A 22,130-nucleotide genomic window follows, 5' to 3' on the forward strand; every position below is an offset into this window, starting at 1 on the left:
AGCTGGAATTTTATTTTGTTTTCGTTTTTTATTTTTAATAAAGATTAACATACAGTTCTGTGGAGACCGCGGTTGGAACACTGACTCTTTAAACCATCTTCTTTAAAGGCGAGAAGAAGACATCTCCGAGATGCAAGACATCATGACCACAATTGAATGCATTTTGTAAAAGAGAAAAAAGAAAATGAGAGTTTTGTAACCACTGCATATGTCTTATAAGTTCCATATTCATAAGGTGTTCAATATTAGTATTGTTAGAATCTTGGTTTTGCATTGCATGAAAATCTGTTTTTTATTCTATGGTTTGATCTGAGTGTAGTGCTTTCATGGGTTATCTTTATTTCTAAGAATACATTTTGTTAATCTAGGTTAGGACTCTTAAAGTCATATTTAGATCATATAATAGTTTCTGGTAGTTGCACATTTATCTTAGCCTTGCACCTCTCGGATAAAGGTGCTTACTTTTCTTAATTCTAGTAGGTTAGAGATTCAGATAGGTTTAGTAGCTTTTTAGCTTATACTTGGGTTATTTTACATTTAAGGGGAACATTTGAACTTCATTTGATTTCATAAGTCGCCAACAGAGGGGACAGTGGGTTACAATATTACATCTTACTATTTACATTTTGTTTAAGGGTTTCAAGACATAGACTTAGTTTAGCCTAGTTATTGGTTTGATCCTTGAGGGATCAAAACAGAGGGGTTGTTGAGAATTAAAAATATATCTTAGTTGGGGTTACTGAGGAAAGCAGAGTGGGGCCTGTCCTTTCCTGCTCCAGCGTAAGATAAACATGGAGTTTTATTGCCCTGAGGGGGTGGTCAGCAGGAGAGGGGGTCAGTCATCCTCCCTCTGAGCCATGCAGGAGGAGTTTTAAAGTTGATAAAAGGAATGTCTTGGTAAAACTTACTTCAGACAGACAGACTTATCCACCGGTGAGAACAACATCTTGTAATGGTATGTAACTCTGTCTCCATATTTAATTTCTATGAATTAAATATGTATTTTAACCGTTCTACCTCTGATCAACGATTCCTTATTTTATTGTCAAATCTTAAACCGGGGTAAAAATGGGCCTTTAGTAGCGAAGCAGGATTAGGCCAAGAATAAAAATATCACAACGTCAAGCTGAAACATGTTCAGTCTCTGCGGAGACAAGTGTTCATGTTTCTGGACTCCCCAACTCAAACACTGGATATCTCGCAGTGTAAATGCAGACACTGAGTCTGCTGAAAACATCTGTTTCCTAACCTTTGACCGTTAGATGTAATCTATTACCTTAGCTCGGTTCCTGGGAGTTAACTGAAACAACATTGAAACCTTGAGAAAGGAACTCTAAGAGCGTTATCTGCTCACAGGGCTATCATAAATCTCCCGCTGCATCCTGTGCCTGGTACATGCTTGCTGTAGTCTGAATCCACCTTTTGTCCTACACACATTCTCATCTTTAGGTTACTGGGTTAAAGTTAACATCTGTATTACTTTAAACTACACTATTATCTATAGTGATTATATATTTCCATAACACATCTTATAGCGAATATTAGAAACAAATACAGTGAGGTTATGTATCAATACAAAATAAATAAACGATACTTAAAATACTTCACTCTTTTATAAAATGTTCTGAATACAAACTGTCACAAAACATATTAAATTTCATCATCATTCATTCATTTATATCAGTGGTCCCCAACCTTCTTATCACTGCGGACCGGTCATCGCTTGCCAATATTACCAATGACTGGGGGAATGGGAGGGGTTATGTGTGTGTGTGTGTATATATATATATATATATATATATATATATATATATATATATATATATATATATATATATATATATATATATATATATATATATATATATATATATATATATATATATATGTGTGTGTATTAGCAGCTTCCTCGTAAAATTGCGCCGGCATTTGTTTAGCATCAAAGTTTAACATCATCTCTGCACGCAATTGAAAATGCACGTGGAAAAATACATAAAGAAGGGGAACCTGCAAATTCACATTTCTTTCACTATTATCTTAGTATATGTAAAAACTTCTTTTACTATAATTATAAAACACTATATGAATGTTATTTTTAAACAGTGGAAATAAATGTTTTACTATGTCTCCCGGCTGGCCTGGGAACGCCTTGGGATTCCTCCTGAGGAGCTGGCCCAAGTGGCCGGGGAGAGGGACGTTTGGGCCTCCCTACTGAAGCTGCTACCCCCGCGACCCGACCCCGGATAAGCGGAAGAAGACGGACGGAAATAAATTTGTCAACTTTAACAGTCTTCTCCTCTCCTCTCCCTCACCCCCTCTATCAGCATCCAAAGCCGTAACGCTCTGACTCTGGTCACTATAGCGATTGTTAAAGATTGGGTTTACCGGCCTGCTGCTACATGTCTATTGAAACCCATCTTACCCCGGTTCCAGATTTGGCCGCAAGTGAGAAAACATTAATCAAGAGATAGAACAGTTTAATATGCATATTTAATTCATAGAAATTAAATATGGAGACAGAGTTTACATTACCAATCAAGATGATTTCACCGTGCAGTCGCAAAGTCTGTCTGAAGTAAGTTTTACCAGGACATTACCTTTTTGCTACAGTGTCTGCCCACTTCTAAGTTAGGGAGGGAGGGGTGATCTATTCGAACAAAGAAACTCTTCTGGCCTACTCCCCCTCTTAGGGGTCATAAAACGCCATGTTTATCTTACGCTGGAGGAGGGAGAGACAGACACCACTATGCTTGACTAAGATATTTTCTTACCACAATGTTTAAACACGCCGTCATAGAAAGATACAGATACTAAAAGAATAAAACATGAATGAATTTTAACTCACCAAAACGTTAATCAATAGGAGCCCTGAGCTTGTTTCTCTGCAACAAGATGATCCCATGGGGGACCATCTTGTGAAGAATTATTAGATGGGGGTAATGTCTTTAGAAAGTTCATCAAAGTGATGTTTAACCTTTCTGGTCCTGGTTTCTTCAAACTGCGTTTAACTCTATTAAAAACGCTGATGGCGTTGTGCAGAAGAGTCGATGCTTTCAGAATATCCGCGTCTTCAGCCTGCAGGAGCGGAAAGCAGCGTTTATGTACTCAAGAATCTCGGTTTGCATGTTGACCAAAAAAATTAAAGAAAATTTACTTTTGCCACTTGCTTCAGCACACTCCTCTTTTTTGTCACTGGTCAGGGATATTTGGATGAGAGCTTTTAAAATCTCACCATATCTGTGCCTCAACGCAGAAAGCGCACCATGTGGAGATGACCAGCGAGTGGGACAGAGGCGTTTTATTTTGAAAGTTCTACTCTCTGCCATGATTAACTCACCGGGGGGCGCCCATCGTTTTACTGTGACCAGAAAAGTTGTTCAGGCTCTCTACTGTCATTGCTTCACTCCGAGGCTCGATCAGTCGGGAAATATTCCAGAAGAGCATTTTCATCATCCCGCGCTTGTCACCTGTCGCTGAGACCTGCAGCCGCTTCATTTTCAGTGTACAGCGCATGTTGGGGGGGGGGGGGGGGGGTCATGGCTGCTGGTCACCGCCGAGAGAGAGAGAGAAAATGAAATATATGCTAAGCGACTGGGCTTCATCTACAACAAACTCACACATTATTAATAGTGATTATTAGTTGGGCTACCTGTAATTAACTCGCCTCCCTGGCAATGTTCAGGCGGGGCTGAATCGCTGCCAACAATTAAGTCAACTTCATCTTCTGGACAGTTTTTGTAACTTGCTGTTTCTTTGCTCTCTTTTTTCATTTTCTTTTCTTTTTTCATGTTAGCTTAGTAGTTAAAATGCTCCACGTATTTTACAAACAGTTGCCAAGTGACAGAAGATGCCGCTGGTGGACGTTTGGTGATGATGAGTTTTACCCAAAATGCACTTGGAGAAATTATTGGCAATCCACTTGAAAATTTGCACCATAAAGTTAAATATAATAGTGAAAATAAAGCCAGACATGCAGAAAAAACATTTTATTCAATATTTTACACCTACTACATCACTAAAATCAGGCAGTCTTTTACAGTTTGTGGAAACCGTGACTCAGTCCTTACTGTGTATCAGTTATAAACTATTCTCCACCACAGAGAAATGTTTATTATGTGCACAAATGTATTTGTTTCCCAGACTTGTACCAGGTTGCAACACTGGTGTGTTGATTTGTAATATTTTTATAAATAAGTTGATTGCTGACTAAAAAATTTTAGCTGGGTACCCCAAGCTCAAGTTAACAGGGGGCCCCCCTGACGGTCTGGGGGCCCCAAGCGGCCGCTTAGTCCGCTTTTCCTTGGGCCGGCCCTACCATCAGAGTTGAAACACCCAGTGATGTATGATTATAGTACCTTTTTTTTAAGTTTTATTTTCTTTGACACTTTGTTCTGTGTCATTTTAAAAGTTTTTCTTAGACCAGTAACATGCTTCTTGAGACGAAAATGTTTCTTGCTGTCCAGTAAATCAAACCCAACAACTCTCTGCAATGTAGTGACTGATTGTATAAATTTAGCCACGTCAGGAAAATATTCTTTGACATTTACTTTTTTTCCCAAAAGTGTCATCCAGGAAGTCGTTAATCTCCTCCAGAGAATACAAATCAACACTCTGAGAGTAACTCTCTGCTATAGAGAAACTATCAGAGTCAGATTCACAGTCTATGTCACCATGGCCACGAGCAGATTTCACCTGATCATCTGGCTCATTATCAGGGCTGACCTGCAGCAGCTCTACATCCTGTACAGCAGCACACCCTGCATCCTGTCCTGGCCTCCCCAGGTCATCCGCCCTCTGCCCTGTCCTGACCACAGCCTCCTCTTCACCTACAGCACTGTCTGTATTAATCAGAACACATGTATGTATGTATGTACAAATGTATACAATGTATATGCACATATATACGCGTAGGTACGTATGTATGTAGGCGCATAGATATATGTATGTATATATATATATATATAAGTATATATATATATATATATATATATATATTAGGGCTGGGCAAGTTAACGCGTTAATTTCGCGTTAATTCATTACACTATTAAAGGCGATATTTATTTTATCGCGCATTAACGCATGTTGCTCACATGCTTTCAGTCAGTGTCAGTCAGCAGGCGCGCTGACTGCAGCGCGCTGTCACGGCAGCACTCTCCCTCTCCCCCTCCCCTCTCGTACATGGCTCAGCGGCGCCAGCCAATCAGCACGCAGGCTCAGCCTGGCCCGCCCACTCAGCTCTCACACAAACTTAATACACAAACAGCTGAGAGAGACCGCAGCAGCGAAAAAACATGAACAGAGGAAGTAGCACCGTTTGGCTTTATTTTAATACCGTAAATGAAATCAAGCTGTATGTTTTGTAAAAAGCCGGTTCATTTCAGTGGAAACACAACAAATTTATCCAAGCACGTGAAAAAACATGAAAACGTCGAGCCCCAGAAACGCAGAGAGGAGACGAAACTTCTCTCATTGCCCCGACAGACCCAAAGACGTCTCTGACTGAGGCGTTTGAGTCCTCCAGGGAACATCCAGATAGATCAGTGGATGGATGGGTGGATGGATGGATGTTACTGGAGCCCACACATAACATGTAATTAAGACCTTGAAAGAACCCAGTACATATATTAAAAAGTGTTATTTAAGATAAGATAACATTAGCTAATCCTTTTTTTATCCCACGACGGGGAAATTTATAGGATTAAAGCAACAGGCAGGTGCACACAACACAGACAAAATTACATAAGGATTGAAATATATGAGGTGGATTAGCGAAAAAACACTGAACATAACATTATTATTATTATTATTATTATTATTATTATTATTATTATTATTTAATTGTAATAATAAAATAAAAACCACAAAACCCAAAAGGTCAACAGTTTCATGATACATCAAGCTTAGGGACTGGCTAATATACAGCAGGTCAAAAAAGGCCATATTTTGGCTGCAGTGCTTGCTGTTCTCTTATGAAGAAAAGATCAACTAGTGCACTAAATTCAATAGATGGGTTGAAAATATCCAGAATAAAATAAGTGCTACAAATGTTACAACACTTTTGTTCATATGGCAGCAGAACATTAAAATAAAAGTGCTCTTTACACTACTTTTGAATTCATTCTTGGAGTTTGTAAATACAATGCGATTAATCGCGATTAATCAGGGCGATTAATCGCGATTAAATATTTTAATCGTTGCCCAGCCCTAATATATATATATATATGTTTATATATGTATAGACTACTATGAATATAAATAAGACATCATATGCCCATTCCTATTTCCTTTTTTGTATTTTTTGGTATTCTTTTTGATCCATTGTATATATGAAGATTCACTGTATATAACTGAACCTTCTTGTATGAGCCGATGTGACGAGTGAAATTCTCCATTGTGAGATCAATAAAGACTATCTTATCTTATCTTATCTTATCTTAAGGCCACCATCACCCTCGGTCCCAGCAACGGAGCCACTATCACCACCACCATCACCGTCAGTTCCTACCACAGAGCTGTCCATCTCAGCATTATCACGGGGAGCAGCCTCGGCCAGTGTCCACTGTCCACTGCAGCGCCTGCAGCAGCGCCCGCCGTGGACCCCCGCCGCAGCAGCCGCCGCGGGCTCCGCCGCGGGCTCCGCCGCGGGCTCCGCCGCGCCCTGTCTGTGGGGACACGTCACCCGCTTGTGGCCCACATCTCCACACTCAAAACACTTCATGGTACCTGAGCTGGCATACACCATGTAGTGTCCTTGCTCATGTTTAACACGAAACAAGATTGCAATGAGGGAGATATTTATAAGTTACAAAAAAGTTTGGGCTTGTATGGAAAAGCTTCCTCCGCCAAAGTGAACTGGGAAAAAAGCGAGGTTTGTTTAGTGGGGGAGTGGTGTGTGGAGAGTATTCCTCGTCTTCCTGGGAACCTTAAGTGGGGAAAAAGGGGTGTAAAAAGCTTAGGAGTTTTTCTAGGGAATGAAGATTTTCAGAGACAAAACTGGGAGGAAGTGCTGGAAAAGGTAGAAGCCATATTGTCTAAATGGAAATGGTTGCTACCTCACCTGTCCTATAGGGGAAGAGCTCTGATAGTGAATAACCTGATCGCATCATCTCTGTGGCACAAGCTCATCGTGTTGGTGCCACCATCAGGCCTACTAAAAGAGGTGCAGCGGCTCCTGGTGAACTTCGTCCGGTCAACACTGGCTGAGGGCACCGGTCTTGTATCTCCCTGTGGCAGAATTGAGGACAAGGACTTGTAGACGTTCTGTCTAGGACCGCGGCTTTCAGACTGCAGACGGCACATAGATTGTACATATGGCTGCAGTCGCTGCTGGTTAGCCCCTGCTCGACTGCTATTCAGGTTTGCTGGCCGGCTTGGGCTGGATAAGCAGTTATTTGTGCTAAGATCAAGTGAAGTTGACCTGACAGGACTCACACCTTTCTACAGCTCGATGATTAATGCCTGGCAGACACTGAAGGTCACAAGAACTCAGGACTTTTAGGGCTCGGTGGGGGATCAGACATGTTTTATGTTCAGTAGAGGGTGATGGCTTACTGGTTCTTAATATTTAACTTATCTTTGTGTGTGTATGGTAACTGGTTGTTTTTTATCCTGATGATGGAAATGAAGTCTGTGTTCTAATGTGCAGTAAATAAAATAAATCAAGTCTCTCTCTCTCTCTCTCTCTCTCTCTCTCTCTCTCTCTCTCTCTCTCTCTCTCTCTCTCTCTCTCTCTCTCTCTCTCTCTCTCTCTCTCTCTCTCTCTCTCTCTCTCTCTCTCATATGTATGTATGTATGTATGTATGTATGTATGAATGAAGGAATGAAATAAAGATAAACTCTGAGCCAGCATCCAAGTCTTGAAGATAAAAGTCACACACACAGTCAGTCACAGTAAAAGCTCAGCCAATAACTACTGTATGTCTTTGAGCAAGACAGCTGTATCATCCACATGAGAACATGAGGTAACCAGCAGTGTTGTAAAATAAAATATTACAAATGATCAGATCTAAAACCAAATTGTCTCACCCTCCTGTTGGTAGGGGTGATCACAGCAGGTTGGTTTTCACCTGCTGTGCTCCTCTTTTCCTGTGCTCCTTCATCTTTTACATCTTTTACCGACTTTGTAGCTCACTCTGATAGATTAAAAAGTACCCTTATGGGAGCTTTGAACTTTTTACTTTACTTGCCTCACACAAACATGCTGTGTGTCACAACAACCATTATCCAAAAAAGATGCAAAAACCCTCATATACTTTTGTTGAACCTTCATCAAAGCTTCTGCTGTGAAGGAAGGGAAGAATATTCAAATTCAGGCGTCAGGATGAAAAAGGTGATGCTAAGCATCCAAACAGACTCTCGTTTTTCTCATTTTGTAGTGGAGGAAGGAGAGTCTCTGTTCTGAACAGAGTTCAGTCGTCTCTAAACTATTTTAAAAAAAAACTAATTTTAGTGAACATATTTTGTTCTTCCTCCAAAGATGCTGTTGAAGCTGTTCCTCATCTGTTTGATTGGTAAGTCACTAATTTCCTTTTTTGTTAAAGGTTTTTATGTTTTTTAATCACTGTCTTTTTATTGAGTTTTCTTTTCCTGTTGTACATACAGTTGTAAATACAAAGAAATATTTATCCAACATAGACAGACATACAGTAGTAAACAGAAAATTAATCCCTACAAAGTAATCCCATTTAGCCCACCCAGGTCACTACCAAGTAGGTCTACGCACTACGTTCCTATCCCTGACAGAGATGAAACACATTTTATTAAGATTAATTAACTTTTTAATCTGGAGCATCATTGTAAGTTTTGGAATGAGTCAAGAAAGGGCCCCCATGTTTCTTCAAATTTGCCAGCTGAGTCAAATTTTCATTGAACAGATTTTTATGTTTCTTGTTACTGTGATACCGAGGTATGTACATTTTTGTTTTTCAATTCTGAACGGCAGATTAGCAAAGTCTGACATTTTAGCTTTATTAACTATGGGGAAAAGCTCACTCTTGGTAAGGTTCAGCTTATACCCGGAAATCTGACCAAATTGGATAAATATATTGAGAGCAAAAGGCAATGAGGTTGATGGTTTGGAAATAAAAAGTAGAAGGTCATCTGCGTAAAGTGACACTTAGTGTTCCATGTCGTTCCTCCAAACGCCGGATATCTCTTTACTGGTTTTGAGTGCAATGTCAAGGGGCTCTATGGCAAGACTGAAAAGCAGGGGGCTAAGAGGCCATCCCTGACGGGTGCCTCTTTGTAATCTAAATGGTTTTGAGGTCTGAGAGTTAGTACAAACTGTGGCAGATGGTTGCTGATATAATAGTTTAATCCATGAAATGAAGTTTCCTCCAAAGCCAAATCTGCTGAGGACCGCAAATAGACAGTCAAACTCAACCCGGTCGAGGCTTTTTCAGCGTCCAGAGAGACAACACACTCAGCCGAATCTGTGGCACCAGAATAAACAATATTAAGCAGTCTCCTTACATTAAAATATGAGTGCCGACCTTTAATGAAGCCTGTTTGGTCTTCTGAAATAACTGAAGGTAAAACTGTTTCAAGTCTACGGGCAAGAATTTTGGCAAAAATTTTAACATCAGTATTTAAGAGAGAGATAGGTCTGTATGAGGTGCATTCCACCGGATCTTTACCTTTTTTTGGAATAAGTGTGATACAAGCTTCATAAAATGAATAAGGAAAGGATCCGTGTTTAAAACAATCAGTAAAGGTGGAGCTGAGCTGCACAGAGAGTAAGTCTGAGAATTGTTTGAAAAATTCTGTGGGGATACCATCCGGTCCTGCAGATTTGCCAGATTGCATTGAGGCTGTTGCTAGGGAGACTTCTGCATTAGAAATGGGTTCATCCAGCTTATTCTTAAGTTCTGGTGAAATCACAGGAATGTGAAACTTAGCTAAAAAATCATCAGTCAAGTTAGAGTTGGTTTAAAGGTTTTTATGTTTTAAAATACTAAGTGACTAAATTAGTAATACCAAACCAAGCTTTTGTGTCCGATTTTACTGCCAGTGAAGCTGCTACTGTACAGCAGAATAAAATTGGGTTAAATCATAGGGTCGGAGGCTGAAGTTTAGAGAGAGTTACACTTGTATTTGGCAGTTTCATGTAAAAGCAGCAATTGTTCTGCAGGTCCTGTCTAGAGCAGGGGTCACCAACATGGTGCCCGCTGGCACCAAGTAGCCCCCGAGGACCACACGTGGTGCCCACAAGCCTGTTCTATAAAAAGCCCAATCCACCATTAATCTACATCTAAAAGTTTATTTTAATCCGTTACTATTACTGTTTATTCACATTTCTATTTATATAGATTTAAAAATGACAATATCTCTAATCTATAAAGCATGAAAAATGTGTTTATTTTAAAGTAAAATTAAGGTGAACTCTGACTCTTCTAGTTCAAAGGTAGCCCTTCGTATGACACAATGCCAATGAAGTAGCTCTCAGTTTCAAAAAGGTCGGTGACCCCAGGTCTAGAGGGAGCAGCGAGCGGCGCTGTGAGTCCCTTCCCACTTACCCAAGTGCTGCAGTCTCAGACAGCTGCAGCTGACTGAGACTGCAAACCCTGCCTGCAGTGTTTGCGGGATATAAGTAGAATGTAAAAAATTTTATTTGTAGTTGTTTTCCTCTGAAGCTGTTGCACAAAAAATTGTTTTCATTCGCAAACAGCTTAAATCCCTTATTAGCCATGGTGACTATATATATATATATATATATATATATATATATATATATATATATATATATATATATATATATACACATATATATATATCATGACAATATATATTGTCACGGTGCGGTTTTGGCCTGGCTGTTTCCCCTGTTATTTTCCAGCACCTTCTCCTCTCACACAGCTCAACCTTCACTCCCTCAGCAATCAGTCACATATGGCAAAATATCTCTAATTCATTTAGAGATATCTTAAAAGGAATTTTGACTAGTCAAAATTCCTTTTAAGATATCTTGAATTGTAATTTTGACTAGTCAAAATTCCTTTTAAGATATCTCTAAATGAATTAGAGATATTTTGAATTATTCAGCTTTTCCCTTTAAGATATCTTAAACTGACATTCTGACTAGTCAAAATGACGTTACTGATATCTTGAATTAGGAAACGGCTTGCCATATGCTATGCCATAAGCTGGTTGAATATGCTTATTATTATTATTATTAATTATAATTTGGTATTATAATTTAAATAATAAATCATTCAACTCAAATTTCCGCTATAACAAATATAGTTCAAATGGTGGTGATGTTAGCTATAAGCTCATAAGTATTTATACCACTAATGCATTAGTTAACTTTCTGTTATGAACTCATTTATGCTGGAATAAATGATCAGGTCGGACTGTTAACCGACCAGGTTTATCCAGCAGGCTGTGAGAACCCCAATGTAACTGCAATTAGAGTTTAAATCCTTATTCCTTATCACCATCCAATGATATTGTCTCTGTATTAATGTCAGATGTTAACTCCAAAGGAGGTTAGCTCTGATTTCTGAATACCCAGGCAACTGTGAATTGGACTGAACACAAAACAATGTCTATTCCGCAGTGGTTGGTTTTATTGAACCAAAAGCAATTCCCTGTTACAGTAATTCTCTGATTCAAACAACTTTGGAATTCTTACTCATTACTAAACTAAAACATGCAAAATATATATGTGGAAATAAAGAACAAAACAAAAATAAACAATGGATTAAAATGAGCGGTTAGCAGATCTTAACTTAACTCAAAGTTGTTTAACACCGCCCTCGAAACATCGGCATTTCACGTATCAGCATTGACAGACAGAACAGCTTCGGGAATCTCACTGGACGCTTTGATGTCTTACACAAAGCTAGTTCAGCTAAGCTACCTACAGTCCAGATACACGTGACCCTCCCAAGATGGCTGCTACGATGACGTATGAGGGGAGGTCCTAATAACGTAACCACGCTTACGCTGATGGGACAATGCCTCGTTTCGAGAGGGGGCAGCTAACTAGGAGTTTAAAGCAAAGCCCGCGACTTGAGCTCGGACAAAGAAATTAAACTGATAAGGAGCGAAAAGAGAGAGAGGGGGGGAGCAGGGAAGAAGATGAAAAGAGATAAATCGGTAACCCACGGCGGGGTTCTTGATGGATCACAAATCAACACAGCAAATCAATTGTAAAATGCATGCACATACAAAGAAAATGTTCAGCAAGATAATTCCAACTTCGTCGTGGAATAAAAGCATTAACCAACACCTACAAAGTTCTACCGCCTGCCCAGGCACTTCTAAACACCCTGTTGGTGAAACAGAAATGAAAGGGGAAAAACCCCGTTACTTTGAGTTGCCTCGGGGCTGGTCCGGAACGCTCCGAGTGTGGCTTTCTGGACGCGCTTCGACGAGCGTAGTTGTCCACAGGCTGCAGCGGGACGGGGAAGAAGCTGCTTCGTTTCTTCCTCCGGGTTCAACAGTCGCTTTGTTGGCCAGACAAAAGCGGGGTCCTCTTCGATCAGTGGGAGATGCGGCGTCTCTCAGTCTTTTGATCAGAGGGAATTTAAAAGTACTTATTTAAGTCGACCTCCTGTTATAAAGCAGGGAATAACCGTTGCGTCGAAAAATCTCGGTCCAGCGAGCAATCGAACACGTGGCGTGGGAATCACCCCAACGGAATCAGCTGTGCGTGTCTTCTCGGGTTGGCTAACAGCCAGGGAAGAAGGAAGCTCATCGTGTGTGATCGGCTTTTATAGCCATCACTATAGCAACCTTATCTTGATCGGCGGCCATTTTGCCGTGTTGCGTGATGGGAGTTGGTGGCCATTTTGACCACATTGCATCATGGGTAACGCAGTCCGTTACGTCCCGAATTGATGCCGTTTCCTTGATCGGCGGCCATTTTGCCGTGTTGCGTGATGGGAGTTGGTGGCCATTTTGACCACATGAGTTGGTGGCCATTTTGACCACATTGCATCATGGGTAACGTAGTCCGTTACCGCTTTCTGTCACGTCTGAACTGGCACAACACATAGGTTATCACACATGAACCGGAGGTGCGCTTTTGTTTTCAGAGGAGCTAAAGGAGGGTGCTGTAATGCCTTGTGCCGTCTAGCATGTCAAAATCAAGAGCTAGCTGGCTTTACCATAATTCCGAAGAGGCAGATAGCTTTACCACAGTATAAAAACTGCATCTGGTTATTAACTGAATTGATCCGGGATGAGGAATATTCCTTATTTCCAGCTTGGACATGAGTCGATAGTAGCGCTTTCAGCTTCCTTAAGCCGTTTTTCAGTGCATTGTGTGTGTTGGCAGAAAGTAAATCCGAAATTCTTTGCAAATTTCTCAAGCATTCTTCAAGTATACTATTTTCGCGCTCTCCGCATATCCCATACTGAAAAAGCTGTTTCTATATTGTGGCATTTTTTTTATATAATTTTGTCGAAAACTGCCAGCGCCATTGAATGTTCAGGCAATTATTTAGACAGCTTACAGCCAATAAGGGGCTTACACGCAATGTCGTATTTCAGTTATCTTAAATTGTAATTCTTACTAGTCATAATTACGTTCGAAATATCTTAAATTACAATTACGAATGTGTGACGCTTTCAATGACGAATCCAGTGACGTAATTTGAGATATCTTGAAAGGAATTTTGACTAGTCGACATGTAATTGAAGATATCTTGAATTATTATTCTTCCTAGTCAGAATGTAAATAATGATATCTTAAATTTCAATCTGAAAAACTCACACAGAAAGAAAAGGCAATTAGAAGAATTTTATTGATACAATATTTTAAGAGTTTGGCGCTCAGACCTCGGCAGGAAAAATTCACGCTGAATTATACTTGAATATGCATTAGCAGGCGTATGAGAATAGGGATATTTCCCCCCAGGTCTGAAACTGGTGGTGGAGTGGAGATAAGCAAAGTTTGTTCAGTCCATATGATGATCTGTTTGAGCTAGATGTCCAACTTGATAAACACAGGTTTGCATGAACTGTCCATGATGAGCAAGCATGAAGCGACTGTGGAGAGAAAAAACTCCCCCTTGGGAAGAAACCTCTGGCAGAACCAGGCTCAGCATGGCAGTCTTCTGCCGGACCGTTTTAAGGAGTGACAGGGAATTCCATAAGAGTCCAGGAGGAATTATACTCTGATAGGGACGAGGTTGAAGGAGGACCGTAGGAAAGCCAGGCAAAGCTTGCTACAATGGTGGAGAAGAGGATGGAGGTGGGTTGAAACCGGTCAACAGAGTCCAAACCGGACGCGGCACGCCACCGCTTGCTCGCTGAGGAGAAGGCCGAGATGAGGATGTGGAGTTCTTTTTAAGATGAACCCAGGATGCTGATTGGCTTTGAGGAGGAGCAGTTCAAAACTGATTGGCTTGTGTCGGAGGCGGATGAGTCCCTGATTGATGGAGGTAGGCAATAGAGTTTCTTCAGACTGAATTTTCGCTTAAGCTGCATTACCATTCCGGATAGTCAAAATGTAGTTTTGTCAAGTCAAAATGCATTTTAAGATATCTGGAATGTAATTACGGATAGTCAGACGAAACTGAATTTATATTAAAACGGCTTGCCATAGTCACACCTGTTAGGCACCAATCAGTCAGAACTCACTCTACCTGCCAGCCTCTCTACAAAAGCCTTCCTCAGTCTTCTCTTCCCCGCCGGATCGTCATCAGTCTCCACTCACACCACGTCTGTTGACAGACTTAACTGACACTGATTTAATAACCTAGTACACACAATAATACAAATTAAGACATTGTATGTTGCATGTAATTTTTTATATTTTCATTTAAATTTAAAATATCTTTGATTTTTTTTTTAGATACAGTCTAGAAATAATGTGAACCTGTATCATAATGTAATAACCTCTAAGTAAACATGTTGTGAATGAGGATGCTTGTGGACTGGCATTTTTTTAAACAAATTTATATTCAAAAAATGAGTTGTTTCAACGTTTTGATATTGAGTCTATTACACTTTTTTGATATCACTTCTCCAGCTGTAGAAAAGACCCGCTTACACGCCACAGATGATGCTGAAGTACAGAGAAATTGTGATGAAAGGCAGAAGAGGTTTGGACAGACTGTCTTTTGGTTTTTCCAGTATATCATAGGATCCTGGGACCCTCTGCTAAGTATCTGTGCACCTCCTGGATGGCATCATCTGTGGCACTTTGGGTCTGCCTGCCCACTTTGATGTCAAGATGTTGCCAAATGTTATCTAAAAAGAATTCGCTGTCGCCAACTCACTTTTTCAGCAGCAACGGCATTGTTTCTTGTGGTTTAATATTGTCCATATGTCTTCTTTATAGATTTCTAATTCCACTCGCAGGACATGCACACTTCCAAGCTTATTTCCTGTCGATTTGCGTACCATTAATCAGGCTTTTTTTCATGCTCGTTTTCATGTTTAACTCATGGTTGATCGGACGCTGTGTTTAGCTATCTGACTTATATCATCTGTTCTGAAACCGGAAACGCTGAGTATGACAGAGAGAAGTAGAACTACTTAGAGTAGTAGCTTTCTACTCAGTGTAGATCAGAATCAGAATCAAATTTAATCGGCAAGTAGGTTTGCACTTACAAGAAATTTGACTTGGTGTTGATGGTGCAGACAAAAATAAGAATACAGTAGGAAGTAAAAAGGATATATACATGGAAGCTGTATACACTCAGCAAACTGAGCGTCAATGTAACACAGAAGCTTGTAAGTCCTGAACGGGGGAGAGAGAGAATGTCCAGATTCACGGGCGGCTCTTGGCCTTGTTCATAAGGCCGATAGCAGATGGGAAAAAACTGTTCTTGTGGCGTGAGGTTGTGGTCCTGATGGACCGCAGCCTCCTGCCAGAGGGAAGTGACTGAAATAGTCTGAAATAGATCAGCCGTTTTTTCTGAAACGAGGCTCAGAACAAAGACGCACAGCTCAACCTGCCCAACCATAAAGGCGTCTGCCCAATCCATCAATCACCTCAGTTCAGTCAGTTCGAAACAGTTCCTGTATCGGTCATGTGACTTTCTCATAGCAATACGCTCATCGACACGGGTATTGCTCTATCAGCTTGACGCATGTGCCGACGCATCTGTGTTGCTGGAACCATCACTAACTCTCTGCTTTGCTGCTGGATCTCCTGCTACCCCAGTGCTCCGAATAAACTCTCTGCTTTCTGCTGGATTTACTGCAGCCCCTGCACCTCCAAGAACCCTCTCTTAGACTTAAACAACTTTATTTGTCATTTTGTATGCCCAAAGTGTGTACAGAACAAAATTTCGTTTGCATACAGCTTGAAAATTCACAGTAAATTGCAGTAAATTTCAGGATAAAGGTGCAGCAGTGATTTATGTAAACAATTGAAATGTAAACAATGTAAACAATGCAGGGGAAATAGACAGTGTGCCATTCACGGTGTCCAGGTGAGTATTATTAAAACCGTACAATATGCAAATGTGGTACAGAGTCCGTTTGTGGCTTCAGCAGTTCAGCAGTCTGAAGCATATGTGCAAATGTGTAAATGTGCAGATATAGGAATGTGGTACAGTGTCCATTTTGTGGCTTCGGCAGTTCAACAGTCTGATGGCAACAGGGAAAAAGCTTTTGCAGAACCTGGTGGAACTGCAGCGGATGCTGCAGAGCCTCTTCCCAGAAGGCAGTAGGGAGAACAGTCCATGGTGGGGGTGTGTGGGGTCCCCGATGATGTTACGGGCTCGGGACACACAGCGCTGTGATGAGATGTCCTTGATGGAGGGAAGAGGAGCTCCGATGATCCCTTCTGCTGTCCTCACCACTCTCCTCACGTTCTTCCAGTTGGTGGCACTGCAGCCACCACACCACACAGCTGCGCTGCTGAATCTATTGCAGTCCCTGTGTTCTAAGGACTCTCTCTCCTGCTGCTCTTCTGGTGGTTCTGCAGCCCCACGTCCAAAGAACTCTCTCAACTGGTTCTACAGCGGTCCTTGCACCTCCAAGAACTCTCCCAAGACCCAGCTCGGATTCCACTCCGATGCTCTACTGCCAGCCTTGGGTTCCAACCTCGGTCCTCCAGCTTCCTCCCGTCAGCCTGCTCCTGCACTCATCTCCCATCAGCTCCAGTACGGTAACAGACTCTGGTTTTCTACACCACAATCCATCCTTAAATAAAACTCTCAAACGAGCTCTGTGTGTATGTGCTTCTGTCATGGTTTATCAAGACAAATCATGACACATTGTTTGTTTACATTTCAATTGTTTACATAAATCACTGCTGCACCTTTATCCTGAAATTTACTGCAATTGACTGTAATTTTTTTCAAGCTATATGCAAACAAAATTTCGTTCTGTACGCAGTTTGTGCATACAAAATGACAAATAAAGTTGTCTAAGTCTATAAGTCTATATAAGTATATATACGTGAATTCAGGCAAAGTAATAAAATTAATAACTTAATTTTGGACTATAAGTCGCCACGGAATACAAGTCGCATCGGTCAAACATGCATCATAAGGAGGAAAAAACATTAATAGGTCTCACTAGACTATAAATTGCATTTATTTAGAAATGTATTTCGCACAATCCAAGACTAACAGCTGACATTTAATCTGGTAAGGCAATTTATTTAATTACACAGCTGCAACCAACTTTTTTGCTGTCTTCTCTTTTTGCTGGCCAAGCCTCTGGCCACCCCGAATAAGCATCAACACACCAACACATACCTGTAGCCCCTGCCTGGTATCACCATGTTAGTAAAACCCACAATGATCTCCCTACCTGGTTTTGTCTCATGAGAGAACCTCCCAATATCTGGCAAACACACCACACAGGTTTTCACATAGTCTCTCTCCATGTCTTTCAAAAATGGATGCCTCCAGTGTTCCAGGTTTTCCTAAATCTGAGCTGGGCCCACCTGGCCCACACCATGAGCCTCCTGAAATGCTCTCTGTCTCATTGCTGGTGGTAAAATAATACCTGTTCCCTTTTTCTCCGCCGGTAAAATAGGAGTATTCCAACAGGAAGCAGAGGGTTCTAACAATCCAGCCTACAACAAACCTTCAATGGTGTCTTGAACTGCCTTCTCTGCCTGAAGCTAATTGGGAACACTGAGGTCCCCCTCCCCAGTTCGTTTGCTTGTAGACCAGGATGCAGGGCAAGGGAGATGTGAGGCACAGCTTCATTAGACATCATGTGCCATGCTTGTTGTTCAGGTGTTAAATTTACAGCTGCAGCAACACCTTTAGGAGCAACATAAATGTTTTGAGAGGAATTAGACCAGATATTACCTTCAACTTCCTCCTGGAACTTTTCTTGATACCAGTCCACCTGCTTCCAGTCGTAGGACAGGGTCACATGGGGTGGATTAGGTGGGGAGGTGTATGGAGCGAGGTGCAGGATCAAAGGTTTCCACTGTAGGTAAGCAGAGGTAATACCTGCAGAAAAAAGAAAATAATCCAAAGTTAAATAAATTGCTTTGAACAAACAAGTCATTAAATGCATGGGTGGGAACATGTGAGTAGAGCACATAGTGAGGTGAACAAACCATATTCTGTTTTCTTGGCTGTGTTGAAGAACCATTAACAATGTTTTATCAGCAGCTGGATTAAGAGAAGCTGCCTTCAACCAATAAACCAACTCAAACATGACAATCACACAAGAGTTGGGATCTGAAAGTGTTGCTGAGCCTGTTCCACTTTCACTCTCTGTTTTTAACACTAATGAAGCCACGGAGGGTGCAGCCTTCTCCCTCATGTCTTTCTCCAGCCTTCTATGAAAGGATCAATAATATGATCTGATTCTCTGATATGACAGCTCCTGGAAGCAGCTCCCAGAACAACGGCCACATTGTGGCATGTGACGGATCTGTTGCTGAGCTCCATTGTGGTAAGATCCATGCTTTCATCAAACAGTGGACAGGTTTAGATTTCCTCTGCCTCTCTGACACTTCCTCTCCTCTTTGTCAGACAAAGGTCATCTTATATCTGTGAGCAGAGCAATGTACGGACGTAGTAACAAGGAGACGTGCTCCACTGGGCGCTCCCCTAAAGAGACAGAAAACATCTCATGCTCGGGGAGCGCAAACAAAGTTGCTCAGAGGTACAGATGCTCACTCTTTTCTAGAGATCAGCCATGTTTGAACAATTCTTCAGTTTACCGAACCAGATGTGTGGAAATGAAGGAGTGAGAATGTCTAAGAGAGGCCTGATCACATCTTCTAGGAAACTGACATTGATCAGAGGTGTGCTATTAGAGCAAAAAAATCTTTCTTAAATAGAATCTCTAATCCTTCATATGAATGTCCCTCCACAGCTGTAACGGGAAGGAGAGCTGCTCTGTCCAGGTAACAAACAAAGAGTTTGGAGATCCCTGCCCTGGGACCTACAAGTACCTGGAGGTGGATTACACATGTCAAGGTAAGTGGAGGTGATAAAACTTCAGGGTGTTCAAAGTGAACGTAGAGTACCTTGCAAAGTATTCATGCCCCTTGAATTTTTCTCATTTTGTTACGACAACATATTGCATGTATTTCAATGGACTTTTTTGTGACAGACCAATAAAACTTAGTTCATTATTAGCAACTGGCTTTATGTACAGGTGTATCTAAAAAAATGGAATATCATGAAAAAGTATATTTTGTCTATTATTTCAGAAAGTAAATAAGTTATACAGATCCCTCCACACATAGAATAAAACATTTTAAGCCTCTAGTTCTTGTAATTTTGATGAGTTGGGCTTAAAGACAATGAAAAAAACAAAAACAGAAAATAAGAGTCTTGCATAAGAAAATGTTGTGGAAATACAATAATGGCCCCACAGCCAAGGCGATGACTGCTGACTCCCTCCACACGGAGGGGAAGCCACAGGTCACTGCTAAGAAGCTGGTTGTTCAATTCAATTCAATTCAATTTTATTTATATAGCGCGAAATCATGAAACATGTCATCTCAAGGCACTTTACAAAATCAAGTTCAATCATATTTTACAGATTGGGTCAGATTATACAGATTGGTCAAACATGTCCTATATAAGGAAACCAGTTGATTGCATCAAAGTCCCAACAAGCAGCATTCACTCCTGGGAAAGCGTAGAGCCACAGGGAGAGTCGTCTGCATTGTACATGGCTTTGCTGCAATCCCTCATACTGAGCAAGCATGAAGCGACAGTGGGAAGAAAAACTCCCCATTAACGGGAAGGAAAACCTCCGGCAGAACCAGGCTCAGTATGAACGGTCATCTGCCTCAACCGACTGGAGGTTACAGAAGACAGAGCAGAGACACAACAAGAGAGACAAAAAAGCACAGAAGCACACATTGATCCAGTAATCTGTTCTACATTTGATGGTCGTAGCGGGTGAGCCGTCTTCTCTGGATGATGTCACAGTTAACAGAACGCCAGACCAGGTGTACCTACTATGAAGAAAAAGACAGAGTGATGGATCTAAGTATATCCATTGAAAGTTGTGTGGAAGGAAAAACGTTGCAGGCTCATGTAGCCCTCAGTAGTTCCAAGCATCTCAGCGCTGTCAGATAGTTTGAGTGGCTGCTGGAGGAACAGAACATTAAATAATAATAATAATAATAATAATAATAATAATAATAATAATAATAATAATAATAATAATATATAATGTATGTAATATGTAATAATGTATAATTTATAATCTGCTGCTATCAGATACAATGTGCACTATAACTGTAACCACAGCTGCAATAACTAATGTGCAATGACTAATGTGCAATAATCTAATTAATACACTGGGCCACAACCTGTGCAATAATCCTGATGTAGTGACTTCTGCTGCTATCACCACCTGAACATATGTCAGTACACATGTATGTATGTGTGTACAAATGTATACACGAATGTATATGTAGATATATACGTGTAGGTACATATGTATGCTGTCTTATTTACATACATAGTGATCTATATGTATATAAACACACACACACATATATATATATATATATATATATATATATATATATATATATATATATATATATATATATATATATATATATATATATGTGTGTGTGTGTTTATATACATATAGATCACTATGTATGTAAATAAGACAGCATATGCCCATCCCTATTTCTTTTGTATTTTTTTGTATCCTTTTTGATCCTTTTGATCCATCCTTTTGATCCATTGTATATATGAAGATTCACTGTATATAACTGAATGCACCTTTCCTACTCTGCACCTTCTTGTATGAACCAATGTGGCAAGTGAATTTCTCCATTGTGAGATCAATAAAGCCTATCTTATCTTATCTCTTATCTTAATAATAATAATAATAATAATAATAATAATAATAATGATAATGATAATGATAATGATAATAATAATAATAATAATAATTTCTCTTTCCCCCTTAAAATTATTAACCAGTATTACTGATTACTTCACTGACTGCATTTTATCAAAGCATTGTGTTATGCCATAAAACTGTTTGAATATGATTATTATTAGTAATTATAATTTGGTATTATAATTTTAATAATAGGTCATTCAAACTCAAATGGTAGCTATAACAACATATGGTTCAAATTGTGGTGATCCAGGGCTACAGGCTTGTAATGATTAATACCAATAATGCATTTATTAATTAGCTGTTATGAACTCATTTATGCTGGAACAAGGTGATCTGATTGGTTTCTGACAGATGAGATTTATCCAGCAAACATTGATAACTCAAATTATAACTGCAATTAGAGTTTAATACTTACTTCCTTTATCACCAATCCAATGTAAATGTCTGTATTAATCTCAGATGTTAACTCAAAAAGAGGTAACTCTGTATTCTGAAAAACCATGCAACTCTGGATCGAAATAAACAAACAGTTGTTATTCAACACGTTGTTGACACGTTGTCATTTATTGAACCAAAAGCAATTCCCTGTTACAGTAATTATTCTAATTCAACAACCTAGGAAACTCTACTCACTACTAAAATAAACATGCAAAAATATATGAAAATAAACAAGTTAAAAATGGATTAAAACGAGAGGTAGCAAATCTTAGTTAAACTCAGTTGTTTAAACATCACATTCAAGACGTTGGCACTTGACGTAGCAGCATTGAAAGACAAAACAGCTCTGAGAAACTGGATGGACGCTTCAATGTTTTCCAACAAGCTAGCTAACATCTTAGCTACACTGCACCTTATCAAGATGGCAC

At 40.2% G+C, this 22,130-nt stretch overlaps 1 protein-coding gene across 3 annotated transcripts in view; it reads left to right on the top strand.

The window, feature by feature from the left end:
• Positions 1 to 8,296: 8,296 nt before the first annotated feature.
• Positions 8,297 to 22,130, top strand: part of LOC110368372 — a 29,179-nt gene continuing 15,345 nt past the window's right edge. For all 3 annotated transcript variants that reach the window (XM_036130009.1, XM_036130026.1, XM_036130018.1), the window contains exons 1-5: positions 8,297 to 8,329; positions 8,477 to 8,510; positions 18,757 to 18,828; positions 18,909 to 19,041; positions 19,255 to 19,358. In XM_036130009.1, the coding sequence (XP_035985902.1) occupies positions 8,321 to 8,329; positions 8,477 to 8,510; positions 18,757 to 18,828; positions 18,909 to 19,041; positions 19,255 to 19,358 (352 nt within the window). In that variant the 5' untranslated portion in view covers positions 8,297 to 8,320. The remainder of the gene's footprint in view (positions 8,330 to 8,476; positions 8,511 to 18,756; positions 18,829 to 18,908; positions 19,042 to 19,254; positions 19,359 to 22,130) is intronic.

Source organism: Fundulus heteroclitus, chromosome 3, assembly GCF_011125445.2.
Source record: "Fundulus heteroclitus isolate FHET01 chromosome 3, MU-UCD_Fhet_4.1, whole genome shotgun sequence".
NCBI lineage: Eukaryota > Metazoa > Chordata > Actinopteri > Cyprinodontiformes > Fundulidae > Fundulus > Fundulus heteroclitus.